This window comes from Ricinus communis, chromosome 4 (assembly GCF_019578655.1).
Source record: "Ricinus communis isolate WT05 ecotype wild-type chromosome 4, ASM1957865v1, whole genome shotgun sequence".
NCBI lineage: Eukaryota > Viridiplantae > Streptophyta > Magnoliopsida > Malpighiales > Euphorbiaceae > Ricinus > Ricinus communis.
Window position 1 is genome coordinate 25,611,659 of NC_063259.1, and position 15,060 is coordinate 25,626,718.

The 15,060-nt window shown below is 34.7% G+C and overlaps 2 protein-coding genes across 3 annotated transcripts; both read left to right on the forward strand.

Annotated features, from left to right (window-relative positions):
* The first annotated feature begins 3,034 nt into the window (after nt 1-3,034).
* Nucleotides 3,035-4,791, forward strand: LOC8277405 (transcription factor TCP14). Its single transcript, XM_002511517.4, has one exon. The coding sequence runs from the start codon at nt 3,395-3,397 to the stop codon at nt 4,598-4,600; it is 1,206 nt and encodes a 401-aa protein (XP_002511563.2). The 5' UTR covers nt 3,035-3,394; the 3' UTR covers nt 4,601-4,791.
* A 4,781-nt stretch (nt 4,792-9,572) lies between these two features.
* LOC8277404 lies at nt 9,573-14,587 on the forward strand. 2 transcript variants are annotated; one of them, XM_002511516.3, is made up of 10 exons: nt 9,573-9,846; nt 10,069-10,232; nt 10,321-10,385; nt 11,743-11,783; nt 11,916-12,004; nt 12,091-12,204; nt 12,941-13,018; nt 13,614-13,679; nt 14,016-14,087; nt 14,199-14,587. In XM_002511516.3, exons 1-10 carry the CDS (start codon nt 9,699-9,701, stop codon nt 14,304-14,306), a joined length of 945 nt encoding a protein of 314 aa, XP_002511562.1. In that variant the 5' UTR covers nt 9,573-9,698; the 3' UTR covers nt 14,307-14,587. The 2 variants fall into 2 exon arrangements, with proteins under 2 accessions (XP_002511562.1, XP_025014823.1); XM_025159055.2 differs by having other exon boundaries at nt 9,706-9,846; nt 10,022-10,232.
* Nucleotides 14,588-15,060: the final 473 nt, after the last annotated feature.

Here is a 15,060-nt window from a genome sequence, read left to right on the forward strand (position 1 = left end):
TTTTTTCAATTGGTTTGCATTCAGGAAAGTAGCTTTTGGTGACGGCAGTAACAGTGGCAGTTTGAGGAATTGGCGGACATTTTGAAGGGGAGTTGCATTTAACGATCTTCCGTTCTTCAGCTCTGTTCTAAAGAGGGGCTTAAGAACTCCGTTTGGCGAGATATTATGTGCAACTGGCTAAGACAAACTTGGAGGGCCAATTTGCACTAGTGGTTATACGTTAGGGGCAAATTTGAGTCTTTTCTCTTAAATATATGAGTTTACTTATATTATTATATTGATAACTAATAATACAAATTTACTAATACTAAGTAATTTATTATATATTAATTATCTAATTTTAAAATAATATGTGCATGTAATTCTGCTATTATATATTTAATAACCACGTCTAATGGTGGCCAAACCTGTATTGTAAAGGGAAAATGTTTTAATGTGGCATCATAGCCCATCAATTATTTGGGACAGAGTAGTAATCAGATGACGATAAGTTAAACCAGGGCACATAGGTTAAATCTTTACTGATTTTGACCACTTATTACTACAAGACCATTTTTGTTTTTCTATCTGTTGAATAGCTGGACTACAATTTACATAATGAATAGATCCAATTCAGTTAGGTCATTAACTAAATTAGTTGGCAAATGGCAATCGTAAAATCATAATTGATAACTTTCCAAATTTAGATAATGGAAAAAAAAAAAAAAATTAAACCCAGAATTAGGCACTAGCTACGTGAAGTTTAGTGTTTGAGAAATAATTAATTAACTTGATACGAATGTATAGATTCCTTAATGCTACTCTGATCCATTCTTTTGCTGCTGCCATCCATGTATACATGTCTCCAAAATGTAGGAAATATCACCTCAAAATCATCTAAATTAGCATCAATAATACATACCTAAAAGTCAAATTGCTAAAATCCAAAACAATATGCTGGTTACATGCAATGTCATGTGACCAGAGAAAGAGATGCCCCATTGATATATTTCTTTCTTCTTTCTTGATTGGTTTTCCAATTTCATGACCAACTTCGCCAATTATAATCTAAGCACTTTGTGCAGTACATGAGATTATATATGAATTGGAATCGAGGTGGAAGCTAATTACTAAGAGAATTAAAATAGACCAGCAACTATCACGAATTGCAATAAGAGAAAAGATATTAATTAGTGGTCCATTGGGGTACAAAATCACCCTCCACCCCAACGCAAATAGAAAAAAAAAAAAAGAGCAGAATTAAAGAGAAATGGACCGGAGAAAAAGAGTAAGATTGACTGGAGCAAAACCAGTAGCCTACTCAGAATAAGACTATAAATAGTTACATGTATATTTGTCGTTGATAAACGTTGTTTTTGGAAGATCATATATATATATATACACTGCTGAGTGGTCCTCAATAGCTTCTATGGCGACTACGGGTGGGCTCTTAACTATCCAAACACGCACGTATATATCATATAAACCTTCAAAAAATCTCTGCTCATTCTTCGTCTGCAACATTAGTTTCTTGCTGTTTCATTTAGTAGCAAAATTTATTTTGCCTTTTTGGTATTATTTTATGGGGGCTGTTAACATCTAGCTACACTTTGAGTAGGGCTTCTGCCTTCCAATACTTGGTGAATCTCTCTCTCTCTCTCTCTATCATATGAATGTAAAATGTAAGTAAATTCAACGCAAAAAAGTTTGTGAAAGTGGACAGTAAAAGAAAAATTTTTAAAAAAATTCATGTAAACTAATATACTGACACCAATAATTGAGCACAGAAGCAAATATTGACTACAAGGAATTACATTTAATTAGTCAGTCTGGCAGTGGAATTAATATGTTTAATTTAGCCCTGTGGAATTCTTAATCAAATGAATACTGCAATTTAATTAATCACCATATCTAACTAGTTGGAAAACTTAATTAGCAAGAGTACTAAACATAATCATGAGTTGTGGTATTAAAAATTAATTGAAATGATTAATTATGATCAATAAATACAAGCTTGGCCTTGGCAAGTTTAATTAAAATATACCAACTGTGCTCTCTCTTTTTATTTTTCTCTTTTGTGCTCCTTTATACTCATGCTAATTATAATAAAATCAAAATAGTGTTGAGAAAAATAATTGATAACTAACGGTGTATTGTCATATAAAATAGCTGGCAAATAATTAAAGATACTTAATAATTAATTTTTTCATCCATTTTAGCCAAGCCACTTTGATGTGCTCTAGCACATTACTCGGTATATGAAATAATAAATGTATATAATTGTTATACATAGCCGATTAAGGGTAGCTTGAGTGACCATTTCTTTTGCTACAATCTACTGTAATATTATTATTAAGGCGGAGTTTATGGGTTTTATAATGAGTAACAAATGATGATATTATTTGATGTTATTATGGAATAAATTAAAAGGAATGATTACAGTAATATTGGGCAATGCTAATTAAAACCAAAAAAGAAAAAAAAATGCAAGTGATCAGAAACCCTAACCCTAATGGTTATGTATAAAAAGAAAAGAAATAACCGAAGGGACAAATGGAAAGGAAAGAGAGAGAGAGAGAGAGAGAGAGGAATCCCAAAGTCCCCCAACAAAGGTGCAGAACAAAGGCAAAGGGCTAAAGCCTAAAGGCAAAATATGAAATGATTACTTGAATGGAGATGGGACCCGGTTTTTATAATCTTTCCTTTCTAAGTCTCTCAATTTTTTGACTTGGGATTGGGTCCCACTCTCGGCCACCATTGTCTTTATGGATTGAATGATAAAAAGAGCACCTCACGTGGACTCTGAACCAAAGGGTCTGTCCAACCACAATTTTCATTTTTCTTTTTTATTATTTAAATAACCCCTCTTAGTTTTGTTATCATTTCTCTTAAATCTTTTGAAACGAAAATAATTTATTGATTTTTATTTCCTTCAAAATATTTTTTTATTTAAGAGGAAAAATAATTATATATAAAAAAAAAGGTATTCTCCGTCTCCAGCACATCAACAAAGCTATTTCTTTTTCTAAAAAAATTTTGCTTTTTAAAGGTATACTCATATAATTCCCACTCATTATCTTTGTTGCTTAAAGCTTGCCTTGCCCTCTTCTCCTCCTCCTTATCCTCTCTCTCTCTCTCTCTCTCTTAACATCAATTCTCAAGAGAATTCCAGTCCAGGCAGGCACCCAAAAACAAAAACTCCATAAAAAGAAAGAGGATACTGCTTCTCTCTCTCTCCCTATAGCTCTCTAACTCTATACACAAACAAGACCCACACAGAACATATTAAACTAAAATCTTTCATTCTTTCATCTCTAAAAATAGGGGGAAAAACCCAACAAATAGTATTAATAATAATCGTACAAAAACAAGAAGAAATTAAGCCATTAGAGAAACCACATATTTTCATGCCATCATGGAAGGAGGAGATGATCATCAGCTCCACCACCACCACCACCATCACCACCACCGCCCAACTTTCCCATTTCAATTACTTGAAAAGAAAGAAGATGAGCCTTGCTCCTCCTCCTCTCCTTACCCTTCTGCTCTCCCAATCTCCAATGAACCAAACAACAATAACAGCAAAAATAGCAATAATAACACCGCCAATAATACTGCCCTAAACCGTTCTTCTTCTTCAGGTCTCCAAATTGCTCCAGAGCCATCCAAGAAACCACCCCCAAAGCGAACATCGACTAAAGATAGACACACGAAAGTGGATGGACGTGGGCGTAGAATTCGCATGCCTGCTCTTTGTGCTGCTAGGGTTTTCCAGTTAACTAGAGAACTTGGTCACAAATCAGATGGTGAAACCATTGAATGGCTACTTCAACAAGCTGAACCAGCAGTGATCGCAGCTACAGGGACAGGTACTATCCCAGCAAATTTCACTTCTTTAAACATATCTCTACGTAGCTCAGGTTCAAGCATGTCAGTCCCTTCTCAGTTAAGGTCAGCAAGCTTTAATCCAAACTTTTCTATGCAACAAAGAAGAAGTTTGTTCCCCGGAATTGGGCTAGACACTTCACCAGCACCAACATTTCTAAATTTCCAATCTAGTAACTTAAATGCAGTGCTTCAAGCAAAGCAAGAACTGCGAGATACTTCTTCATTAGAGTTATCGACAGAGACTGAAGAGAGTTTAAGCAGGAAAAGAAGGAGCGAGCAAGATTTATCATCGCAGCAACATCAGATGGGTAGTTATTTGCTGCAATCAAGCACGGGAGCAATTCCAGCTGCTAGCCATAGTCAGATTCCGGCTAATTTTTGGATGCTAGCTAATCCTAATAATCAAGTTATGAGTGGAGACCCTATATGGACATTTCCTTCTGTCAATAATAGTGCTTTGTATAGAAGCACTACGTCCAGCGGTTTGCATTTTATGAATTTTCCTGCTCCTGTTGCCTTGTTGCCAGGGCAGCAACTGGGTGGTTCTACTAGTATTGGTAGTGGTGGTGGAAATAGTATGAGTGAAGGCCATTTAAATATGCTTGCCGGATTAAATCCTTATCGGCCTTCTGCTATGTCAGACTCACAGGCAAGTGGGTCTCACTCGCACCACGGCGGTGGCGGCGGCTGCGCTGGAGATGATCGACATGATACAACAAGTCATCACTCATAAATCAAGCATCGTCGTGATCATTAGCACGGAGCGGCTGCAACAGTATTATCATCATCATCATCATCATCCCCCACTTGTGTAGTTTGATGTGTAACACACGTGAGGTTTGATTTGTTCTTGGATTTGAGTTTTGTTTTCCTTTTCTTTTCTTAATCTTTAATTATTCCAAAGAAATTTTTTTGTGTGATTAATATGGGATTTTTAGGGTTTGATCGAGAGATGAGATGACAATATTATTTTAACATGGGTATTGGCTGGTTTTGATAAATTATAATTAGTCTTACTATACACAATATCCCATCATCATCATTGTTTGTGCAACTTTTCTTTCTTTCTTTCTTTCTTTCTTTTATTAACTTTATTTATTTATTTATAGGGCTAAAGCTGCTAATATATATATATATATATATATGCATATACTTAAATGCTTTAATTGTGTTGGAGAAACTGGATTAATTTTATATATATGCTAAGTCTCCTATCAAACTGGCAATTGAATTTTCTATCTCTTTTCTTGTGGACTGGACTGTGAGGTGGTGGTGAAAAGGCTATAAAGGTAGTGTAGTGAAAGAGATAAAACAGTGTTACTGCAATGCAGTATTTTTATATTAATTATTTAATTTTATTCACATTCATTCTGATTCTAAAATCACTGCCATGAATCTCAAGGGGGAGAGAGATGGCAAGGGGAAGGGGAAGGGTTAATAAGAGAGTGGGACCCAAACCCTTATCAGTTCCAGGTGTTGGCTCAGGTGGTGGGACCCAGATGCTGGTTATTGCCCAAACCAATGTACAATGTCACTGACAAACAGGTGGATCATTCCTCTTTCTCTCTCTTTCCTTTCTTCTTCTTTTCTCTCTCTCTCTTTTATATTATAGAGATGAATGGAAAGAAAGAGAGAAAGCAAGAAAGAATGTATCAAAGAGAGGAAAAAAAAAGAAAAGGAAAGAGTAGTTTGTTTTGCTGGCACCATAGAGATCGGTGGTGGGTGTTAGTGACCCTACTACAAGAGCGAGAGAGAGATAGATAGATTGGACCCACCATTCATTTAAATTAATCTGACCCGTATGTTTTGGTGGGGCCATTTTTTCTTGATGGGCACATTGAATGATTGGGTCTTAGCTAGGCTACTGAGAAATAAACATTTTTGTGGAATCTTGAGTGTTTTTTTCCTTTTCACTTCGATTCATATTATACCATCCCTTATAAGTTGTTACTGTCTCCCTTCTATTATATCTATCTGTTTCTTTCGTCCCCTTTTCTCTTTCTCTCTTTCTTTCTTTCTTTCTTACAGTTGGCAATTTGAGTTCTCTTCTCTTTTCTTTTCTTTTCCTTTCCCCTTTCTAATGGAGAAACTGGTGTTTGTTGCTATGGGTCCTAACTAAGGTTGCTAACCTATCAATTACTGCCCGCTTTTCATTTTTCGGTTTAGGGTTTCATATGGTACATTCTTGCAACACTACTTGTAATGTAATTTTGGTTTAGGGCTCGTCACAGTGTACTCTTGCAATTCTTATAATGCCAAGCCAGCACCAATCCAGCCATGCACTTTTCTCTCTTTTTTTTTTTTTTTTTTTTTTTAAAATTTTTTTCTAGTTTTTTTATGACAAGTATGGCATAATGGGGGGATGGGGATTCATTAGTTTTTCTGGGGGGTCCTTTTATTTTTTTTTTTTAAAGCACAAATGAGAGAGAATTGCGGTGTACATGCTTAAGATAAAACATCAATTTCATGTGGCCATGTCGTTTGTACAAGAAATATCCTATATTGCATTGCAGAAGTATGTATAGACTCCAAACTTGTAAGAAGCAACACCAAACGGGAAATGGTCTAGTGAAGATTAATTGATGTAAACAGCTTCCTAATAAGTTAATGAATATATATGGTTCTTATTATATATATATATATATCCTTATAGGAGATGAATCCTTTAACTTTCTTTGAAATAGCATTCAGCAGACTGGAATCTGCTGGGTTAGTGGTGAAGGGTTATGTCATTAGGGAAGCTACCGGTCAAAGATGATGAAGAAAGCGAAGGAATAGCAACAGTGCAATAGAAAAGTTATTGACTGTTTATTATTAGAAAAGAAGGAACTACTGTTTGATTGAAGATAATTGAAATCATATAGCATATTCTTCAGCTGATAAATTAGTTTGTTGCATTTCCTTTAGTTTTACAATGTGATTAAAAGGGTTGATTAGTCTCCTATAACTTTTTTTCTTTTAAAATAATAATGCAGCGTATTTCTTTAATTAGGGGAAGCAGCAACATTTGAACCTTAACATCTTATATTTATATATTAAAATCAATGTTTACAGCTAAAGTTTTAGAAATTAATATTTGCATCTCTAATCATATGAAAATCGAGTTTTTAATCAAATAAAGGGAATTATTAAAAACTCTACATTTTTAAGCATCAAGCAATACAAATAAATCTCCTGTCTACTGTTATTGTGAATCTCCTCTTCAGTCTCTTTAATTAGGTTTTCTTTTTTTCTTTTCCTAGTTGAAGAATTCATAATAAAATTACTTGAAAACAAAATCATTAATATGGATATATAATAATTAGCTTAGTAAGTCTTAAACTAATAATAATCCTTAGAATATAACCTTAGAGTTCTCAAAGCTTAAAAGGTTTTACTATATGCTCATATTTTGAATTAGAAATACTAAACTATACTAGTTTAGACCAATTAACTTAAGAAAAGTTTATGAAATTTGATGTTCTAACTTGAAAGCAATGGAGTATAGGACATTAATCCAATTGAATAGCACATGTTTTGGCATTTATTGATCTTCGATGTGTGTGTGGGCAAATGGTGTCAAAATCCATCATGGCTTAATAGAAACCACTATCCTCTCTTCCATTCGTACACTCAAATTGCACATGGACATGAGCCATTTTGTAGAGCCAAATGGGCCCTCCAAAAACATAGAATCTTATATCCCTAAAAGAAAAAATACAATGATTAGACCATCTAAATCCAATTGTTTTTTTCTCTTATAGATAGTGAACAAAACAAGTCGGCATCTGCTTAAGAAACAAAAGATTTCTAATTAGGTGTTAAGTCTCTAGCTAATAGATTCTAATACAAATTGGTCCATAAAATCTCTTAATTCCCACTTTTCTTTTAAGTTCTGATACTGATTAGAATTCGGGCCCATAAAATCTCTTAATCCCTTCTTTGATTTGATGATTATGTTGTTGCATAACACAAACATGTGCCTGCCTTCTGGCGTTTAGCCTGCAGGTTGGTTGTTAGCATGTATGAGAGTGGGTATTGACCCACCTCCTCCTCCACAACCCTTCCCAAATGTTTTGTGTTTGTAACTTCGGGTGCACCCCTTCGACTCGCACATTAGTATTGCTTCGCTTCTAAGCCATTGGGTCACTAGTTCTTAGTGATCCAATATTCTAATTTATGATTTATTGATGGTTAAACTTTTTCTTTTTTCCCTCTCTTCTCAATGGTCTCTCTTTCTAGTGGTTGTGTAATAATGCAGGGTGAGATATCCAGACCTTTGATGAAATATTTTCATTTTTATTTTTAATAAATGTGCAAATAAAGAGTCAGAGATTCATCATAAGGGATTTAAAAAAAAAAAGTCTGATATATGAGACATTTATTAGGTGAGTTGGAAAAGTGAAATGTGTTAAGAAATGAGAGAAGCATGGAAAATGAGATATCCTGCTATCATGATTGCAACATTTAAACCAAGCAAAGCAAAGGGCTCCTCTTTCATACAATTACTGGTCTGGCGGGGAGGGTGTCCCACATTTTATAAATAGTAGCTGGGTCAAAGTCCTTCCCCCAACCCTAACCCAACACAATACATGCAGCAGGCCAACTGAGTAGCGTCTGCAAGATGAGTTAAAGAATCTTTTACAGTAATAACTTCATTTCAGATTTTCTTTTTCTTTTCTTTTTCTTTTTCTTTTGGCTCCTCAGCTGCTAATTAAACCATTTTTTCCTTTGGAACTTCGATAATAGCAGGGATCTTACTCACCATCAGATGTTATTAAAGAAAAAGAAGATAAACAGCAAGAATATTACATTCATTCAGTTGGATCCAAATATTTAAATAAGATTATGAAATTGCACGGTGCATCTCATTTCTCTTAAATTTGAAAGTGGAGATAACAAATAAGGTATGAAAATATTCGTAGCAAAGAGCCTCCTGTGTCTGAGACATGTCAATGGCAGTACACATGATGTATGCTAGTGAACAGTGAAGTAAACCAAAATGAAATGAAAAGGGGTGGGTAAAGTTTAGTAAAGAGTGCATGTGTGATGTCGGTACCAATTATTTTATTTTTCTGATTTTACAAAAAAAAAAAAAAAAAAAAATCCTCCAGAATTAATCAACGTCATCATGTGGTGAACTACTACTACTACTGTATATGAAAGGTGGGCTATAATTACGTAGGAATATGATTTGTATGCATAACTAATTAACTGTCTTCTGCTACCTCATACACCATTATCTTGGGAACCTCCCACCCAAACATGGAGGAGGAGCCTACTACCATATCCTACTTTTTCTTTCTTTCTTCCTTTTTTTGAAATGCCATACAGAAAGACTTAGAATATATTTCTTCTTTCTTTTTAATACTAAAGAGTCGGCTGAAGGAGAAGCACAAAAATATTTTATATGTTACTCAATATGGTTTCACCATTAAATTATTCTATATATATATATATATATATATATTTATATTTAATTTGAAGGGTTGATTTGGTTGGTATTTATTGATGCACTTGTTACTGCCTATTTGATTCAATTAAATCTTAAACATTAGAAAAAATTATAATAATGCTCATGCTAACATTGCCTGATTACAACAATGATAATAGAAAAATCCAACAACAGAGTTGGGTGAAGCTACTTGAAAGCCCAATAAGGTACATGGCCTAATCAAGTTTTTAATTAAACAATAGAGTTCTATTTTCAGACCAGGCCCAAACTTGACCTCAGTCTGTTAGTCTGTCACTGTCTGTCACTGAGACCTGCTTCTTGAATCACATCAACATTGAATTGTGGTGTTGCCCTGGTGTGGTGGTGGTTTTAGAAGCATGATACTATCGCCCAATTAATGGGAACGACAAGAATGCTTAAGAATTGGTGGAGCCATTCAAAGACTGTAACTTTAATCTGGTCTTTTTGCGTCATCATTTCCATCTCAATCCTCCAACTTGCTCTCAAGAATTCGCCTTCCCAGAATTACCCTTCTTCTTCTTCAGGTATAATTAATTTCCTATACATTCTTTGTTATTATTGTTTTCTTAAATTAGAGATCATTGCTTTATTATCTTCTATTGATCAATCAAAACTCGATAAATAAGTACATAGATAAAATTACCATCTTTTTTGTTTTTTGCTTAACCTGAATTTGATTGTTATTAAATCTATGGTCAGCAAGGACAGTGGAAGAGTACTAACAAGTTGGCAAATACTTGTATCAGATTCTCTTTCAAATATGGAACAAAGATCAAAACTTTATGATAAAATGGCAAGGGATTTGGATGATAATGGACCTTCTTTCCTTAAACATGGCCAAACATCTCAGTCATTGTCACTTTCAGATATTTTCACCTTGAAAGATGGGTCTGTAACACCGGTACTTAAGGTAAGTTTATTTGAAGTTTAATTGATTTGATAACAATCTTTCTGTTCTCTTGAGAAGTGAAACCAAGGCTTGCCTTTTGTATGCACAGGCGGCAAATCCTCCTGTGCGGGCTAATGTTTTGTATTTAAGCTCAGAATACTCAGTGCGTATTTCGTAAGTCTTTTTTTATTAGCTTCTTATGCCTTTTTCTGGTTTACTATATTAACGTTTGATTAACTAATTGCGATTCGAAGTGTCTAATTAGGACGTAACTCATCGTTTAACAAAGAAGCAATCCAAGGCAATGAATTGGCACAAAAAAAGAAGAAGAAGAAAGATTTAGCCATTCAATTAAACAATATATATATATAGATAGAAATAAAAATGAAAGAGGGGATGGGGCAGCTGGAAGAGAAAGACAAAGGCATGTGAGACGTGGCTGATAAAATGGGCTTTTGGCAATTTGCAGTATCTTTTTGTGTTAAGGAAATTGCTTCATCCTTTGTTTCAGCAATAAGAAGAAAACATCAAGCACTTCTAGTGTCAGAGAAGGCTGGTGTATATGAGCTTATCAGTCCTTTACGATTGTGGGGGAAAAAAGTGATGGAAGAACATGGTTGTGGCCCAAGTGGCTTAGCTCAAATATTTGGACTTTTTCACCCTTTACCAATTACTTCTTAGCTAAAATCCACTAGATGGTTAATCCTGGTCCCTGTGAGCACTTGGCACGTAGCAGAGCATCTGCTTACTTATGATGCATTTTTACATTTTTTGGTATAGTTCCTCTCGCATGGCATTCATTTTTGACAATAATTGCTTACCTATGGTATTCAATTACTCATCACCTTGTCTTTTTTTGGTCCTCTGCAATTATTTTAGCAAAGTTCCTTTCATGCCGCGTAATTTGCTTAGTTATAAACCAAGTTGTTACCATGGGTGGGCTCTTCTACGAACTAAGAAGTATAAAATTCAGGACTTAATGAGCTTAACTAGATAATTTGATTATTTCTGGAACAGTTTTGTATCATTTATCTGGTTAGATATGTTACATTAAAACTACAATCTATTATAATTCTGCAGTTTCACTGGTTAGATTATTTGCAAATTAGAAATATAACTCATATAACCGTACTTGTTTTCGGATAGAAATGATCTAACATAGTCTCTTACATGACTAACTCAAGTACTTGATTTGCAAAAGAGGATTACTGGTTTACTTTCTGAGAGAGTGAGGGGGAGTAGGGGTTGTTGGGAGGCAGTAAGTAACGTCCATGGTAGATAGATTGTCAAAAAAATTGAGTCCTTTTAGGAGATTTGTGCAGCTTTAATCGCTTAGAGTGCATGCTTAATATTGTTGATTATATTGATCTTTCAACGATTTATTTACAAATCTCTGTTGGTTTTACTCCAGTTGATTGTGTTCCTATGTTATGTCTCTAGGCCAGGAGGGGCATTTTTGGAAATTTTTAGTTAGTTGTTTTGTTTTACTTAGTTGATGAAAATATGATGTTTTCTGCTTGGCTGGTCGCAGGGAGGCTGTGAAACGTATATTTAGCCCGTACTTTGATAAAGGTAAAAAATTGTTCAGCCTACTCATTGATGTTAATGATATTTTTGAAATTTTGAGTTAGTAGTTCAGTTAAAATGAAAATCACCCTTCTAAATTTGCTTACTTGTTGCCATGCTTACATGTGTTTTGATTAGCGATTTGGTTTCAGAACTCTAGTGTGTACCATTTTAGCATGTTCCATGCCTCACATCATATTGGGCCTGTTCCTGCAACTGAAGATGAGGTAACTTGCTCATTGGGCTCATTCCATGTGCCTTTTGATTCCTTGTTGGAGTATCAATGATCTTGATTCCTCTTTTATTTTGTCAGGTTGAAGCTGAAGCCAGTGCTGTTGGATCTGTGGCTGAGGGCCTCTGTCCCTTGGAAATTGTTTTGGATAGAGTGGTTTTGACTTCGACTGGTGTGCTTCTTGGATGTTGGCAGGTCACTTTCTTTCTCTTTTTATTGTTTTCATTTTTTTCTGCTTCCTTGATGACTTTTTGAGCATTATGATCATACCAGACATAAGGATTTTATTTGAAACTTTTTGTTGCTAAATCTAAATGTATCTTGATCTTCTGAAGTCTAGCTGTTTTTCTATGACAAAAAAACTCATCAAAGAAGGGGAATGCTTCTTCCCTGCATCTGGGACATGTCTGACAATATTGAAATCACTTGGATTTGCATATCATATATTCTTAGTTGCATAGCTGCATGCATTCATCATGGGTTATCATTTGCAAAAGTATGGAGCCGGAGCGACATTCTGTATTGCTGAATCTCAGCTTAAGCCTTTAAAATTTCTATCCTAGAAAGTAGAGATGCGGTTGACAACCAAAACCTATGAAACCAAAAAGAAAATGACTTTATTCTGCTTAATGATCTGCTTATCCTTTGGTCCAAATTTCTTTAATTAATTTGCAAAGCTTTATCTGCCATTCAAGCTAAGCTTGAAAATTTGATCTCTATTTTTCTTCCTTTTTATGTTGTGACGATTTCTTTCTGTAATTGCATAGTAGTCTTCATTTTACCAAGTATATGCATAGATCTCATATTTGAGTGCCACTATTTCTGCAATGTTTTTGAACATAGCATCTACTAGGAAAGGTTGAAAAATAATCCTGAAGCTTAATATATGGAAGTGTTAATACCCTGCAATTTTTATTTTTTTGCATTGTAGGTGATCTCTGGACCTGATCCCATAACAATTCGTGCTAAGTTGAGAACCGCACTTCCACATGCCCCAGAAAAGCAACTTGTAAGAACCATTTCTTATTTCTACTGTAAGAGAAATAAGCAACCTCCTGGAGAGTTCCAATAGCTTGAGGTGTTGAGCAAACTTCTGGATATCAGGATCTTTATGGTCAAATCAGCCTTAAGTCTTGTAAATGCATCAAAATGTTGCTTAACCTCGCTTTCTCCTGTAGCTTTTATGGCATCTTTTTCTTCTTCTTGCATTTTTTGCATATGGAATTCCTGCAGCACCTCCGCCCTTGAAATGTTGAGAGAAGTAAAATCTTGGGTGCCACCTCTACTGCTAGCTGGGGGTTTCTTTTTTCTTGGAATTAGAAATTCTGGTGGTGATGGACACATTCTGTTAATTTGAATCAAGATGACTAGAGACTGTGAGACATTCCCATCAGGAATTTGCTGAATTTGCATGTTAAAATCTATTTAAATGTATTGGTGTCTTTAATGCCTTGTGTCATATTCTTGCTTAGCTCCATATCAATGGTTTCTTTTCCTTTACATCAACAGCAATATGGAGAAGGAGTATATGATATGCTAACAGCAGCTATTGAAACTACTAATGTTCGTGGCACTTACTAATTTGCTGTCATTTCCTGCTGCAGTATGATGCTGCTATTCTTCACACGTCCTTTGCAAGGCTTCTGGGCCACCCCAAAGATTCACCCGCAGTAAGCATCTGTAGACTTTTCTTGCATATCATGTACCTTTCAAGTATTCCATTTACTTTTAAGTGTGATGGCTAAAAATGGGTTCATGATCCTTTAGGAAATAGACACCTTTTCATATAAGATTGCACTATAGTTGCAGTCTGATGCTGATATGTGGTTTGCTTAATGGCTTTACTTTTGCCTCTTTTATTAAGTCTGTTCACATGTTTAAGGAAGACTTGTTATTATTGTTCTTGTGATCCTCATTAAGTCCGCACAGGTCATAGTAAGATAGGTAGCACGCATATGTTCTTGTTTGTACTAAAGGCTCGGTCTATTTGTTGCTGTCCTGCACAGGAGCCTTCAGAAGAACTCCGACTTTTCCATGAGCTAGTTGCACGCCTAAACAATCAAATTCGTGGATTTGTGGTCTGTTATTATATTCTGAGAAGTCTTTTTGTTTTCTTGAACCAACCCTCGACAGTCTTCCTTTTATTTTGATATAGAAACAATGACATTGTGCTTCTTAACATCATTCAGGCAGTTGTATCTGAACTCTGGTATGTGGAGGAATATGATGTCTTGGCACTTGCATTGGATGGAAGAATGAAGGTCCGGAAGTTCCAGCTCGGCTGCAAAAGAACCTGAAGATTTCATATATAGGCACAAATATAATTAAAATCGAGTCAGAATCAAATAGCCTTTATATATCCTCCATTTTAACTTCGGAATGCAAATGCATTTAGGTTTGAGTAATATACAGTGAATATAGTTTGGTGAAACTCCCAGTAATCCACAAGTTTCCTTTCTTGTATAGTTTAATTTTTGTTCTTTGGCCGAATACACCAGTTTAGTTTATGGTGGTTGTTCATCTGATACTTCTTGTATCATCTCAATTTCTGACAAATAAATTTCTGTCTTTCATTTTTTCCCTGTAGCAAATTTTTAAATTCACTTTCATCATGAATACAAGTGATAAAATTGTGCAATGATGATCTTAAACCTTCTCCAAAAGAAGACATTAAAAATAATATAAAAATAAGAAAAAAAAAGACGCTCTTTGTCATCAAGTCAACCATTGGTGTCGTGGATGCCACACTCCTCCCGGGTGTGGATCTGGAATCCACATGCTCATTTGTTCTCTCTCTCAAAATGTCCCACACCAATTAATACATATATGTCTTGTGATGATATTATACAATGAAATATAATATAATCTAGCCAATAGAATACAATATTGAGGCTTGAATTTTAAATATATTTATTATTAGTCGGTTGTTATTTTTATTTTTTCTTAAAAAGCTTAAATATCTTTTTTATTTTTAAATTCTTTTAGGAGGCTTAACTAATTTTAAATTACACATTAAGTATTTCTCTTTTATACTCTCTATAAAAAAGATAA

Bases quoted from the DNA above. Each gene is read 5' to 3' on its own strand.
- LOC8277405 (XM_002511517.4), top strand. From the start codon at position 3,395: ATGGAAGGAGGAGATGATCATCAGCTCCACCACCACCACCACCATCAC.
- LOC8277404 (XM_002511516.3), top strand. From the start codon at position 9,699: ATGGGAACGACAAGAATGCTTAAGAATTGGTGGAGCCATTCAAAGACT. The intron at 11,784-11,915 runs GTAAAAAATTGT...TGTTTTGATTAG, and splicing joins TAGCCCGTACTTTGATAAAG to CGATTTGGTTTCAGAACTCT. The intron at 13,680-14,015 runs GTAAGCATCTGT...TGTCCTGCACAG, and splicing joins ACCCCAAAGATTCACCCGCA to GAGCCTTCAGAAGAACTCCG.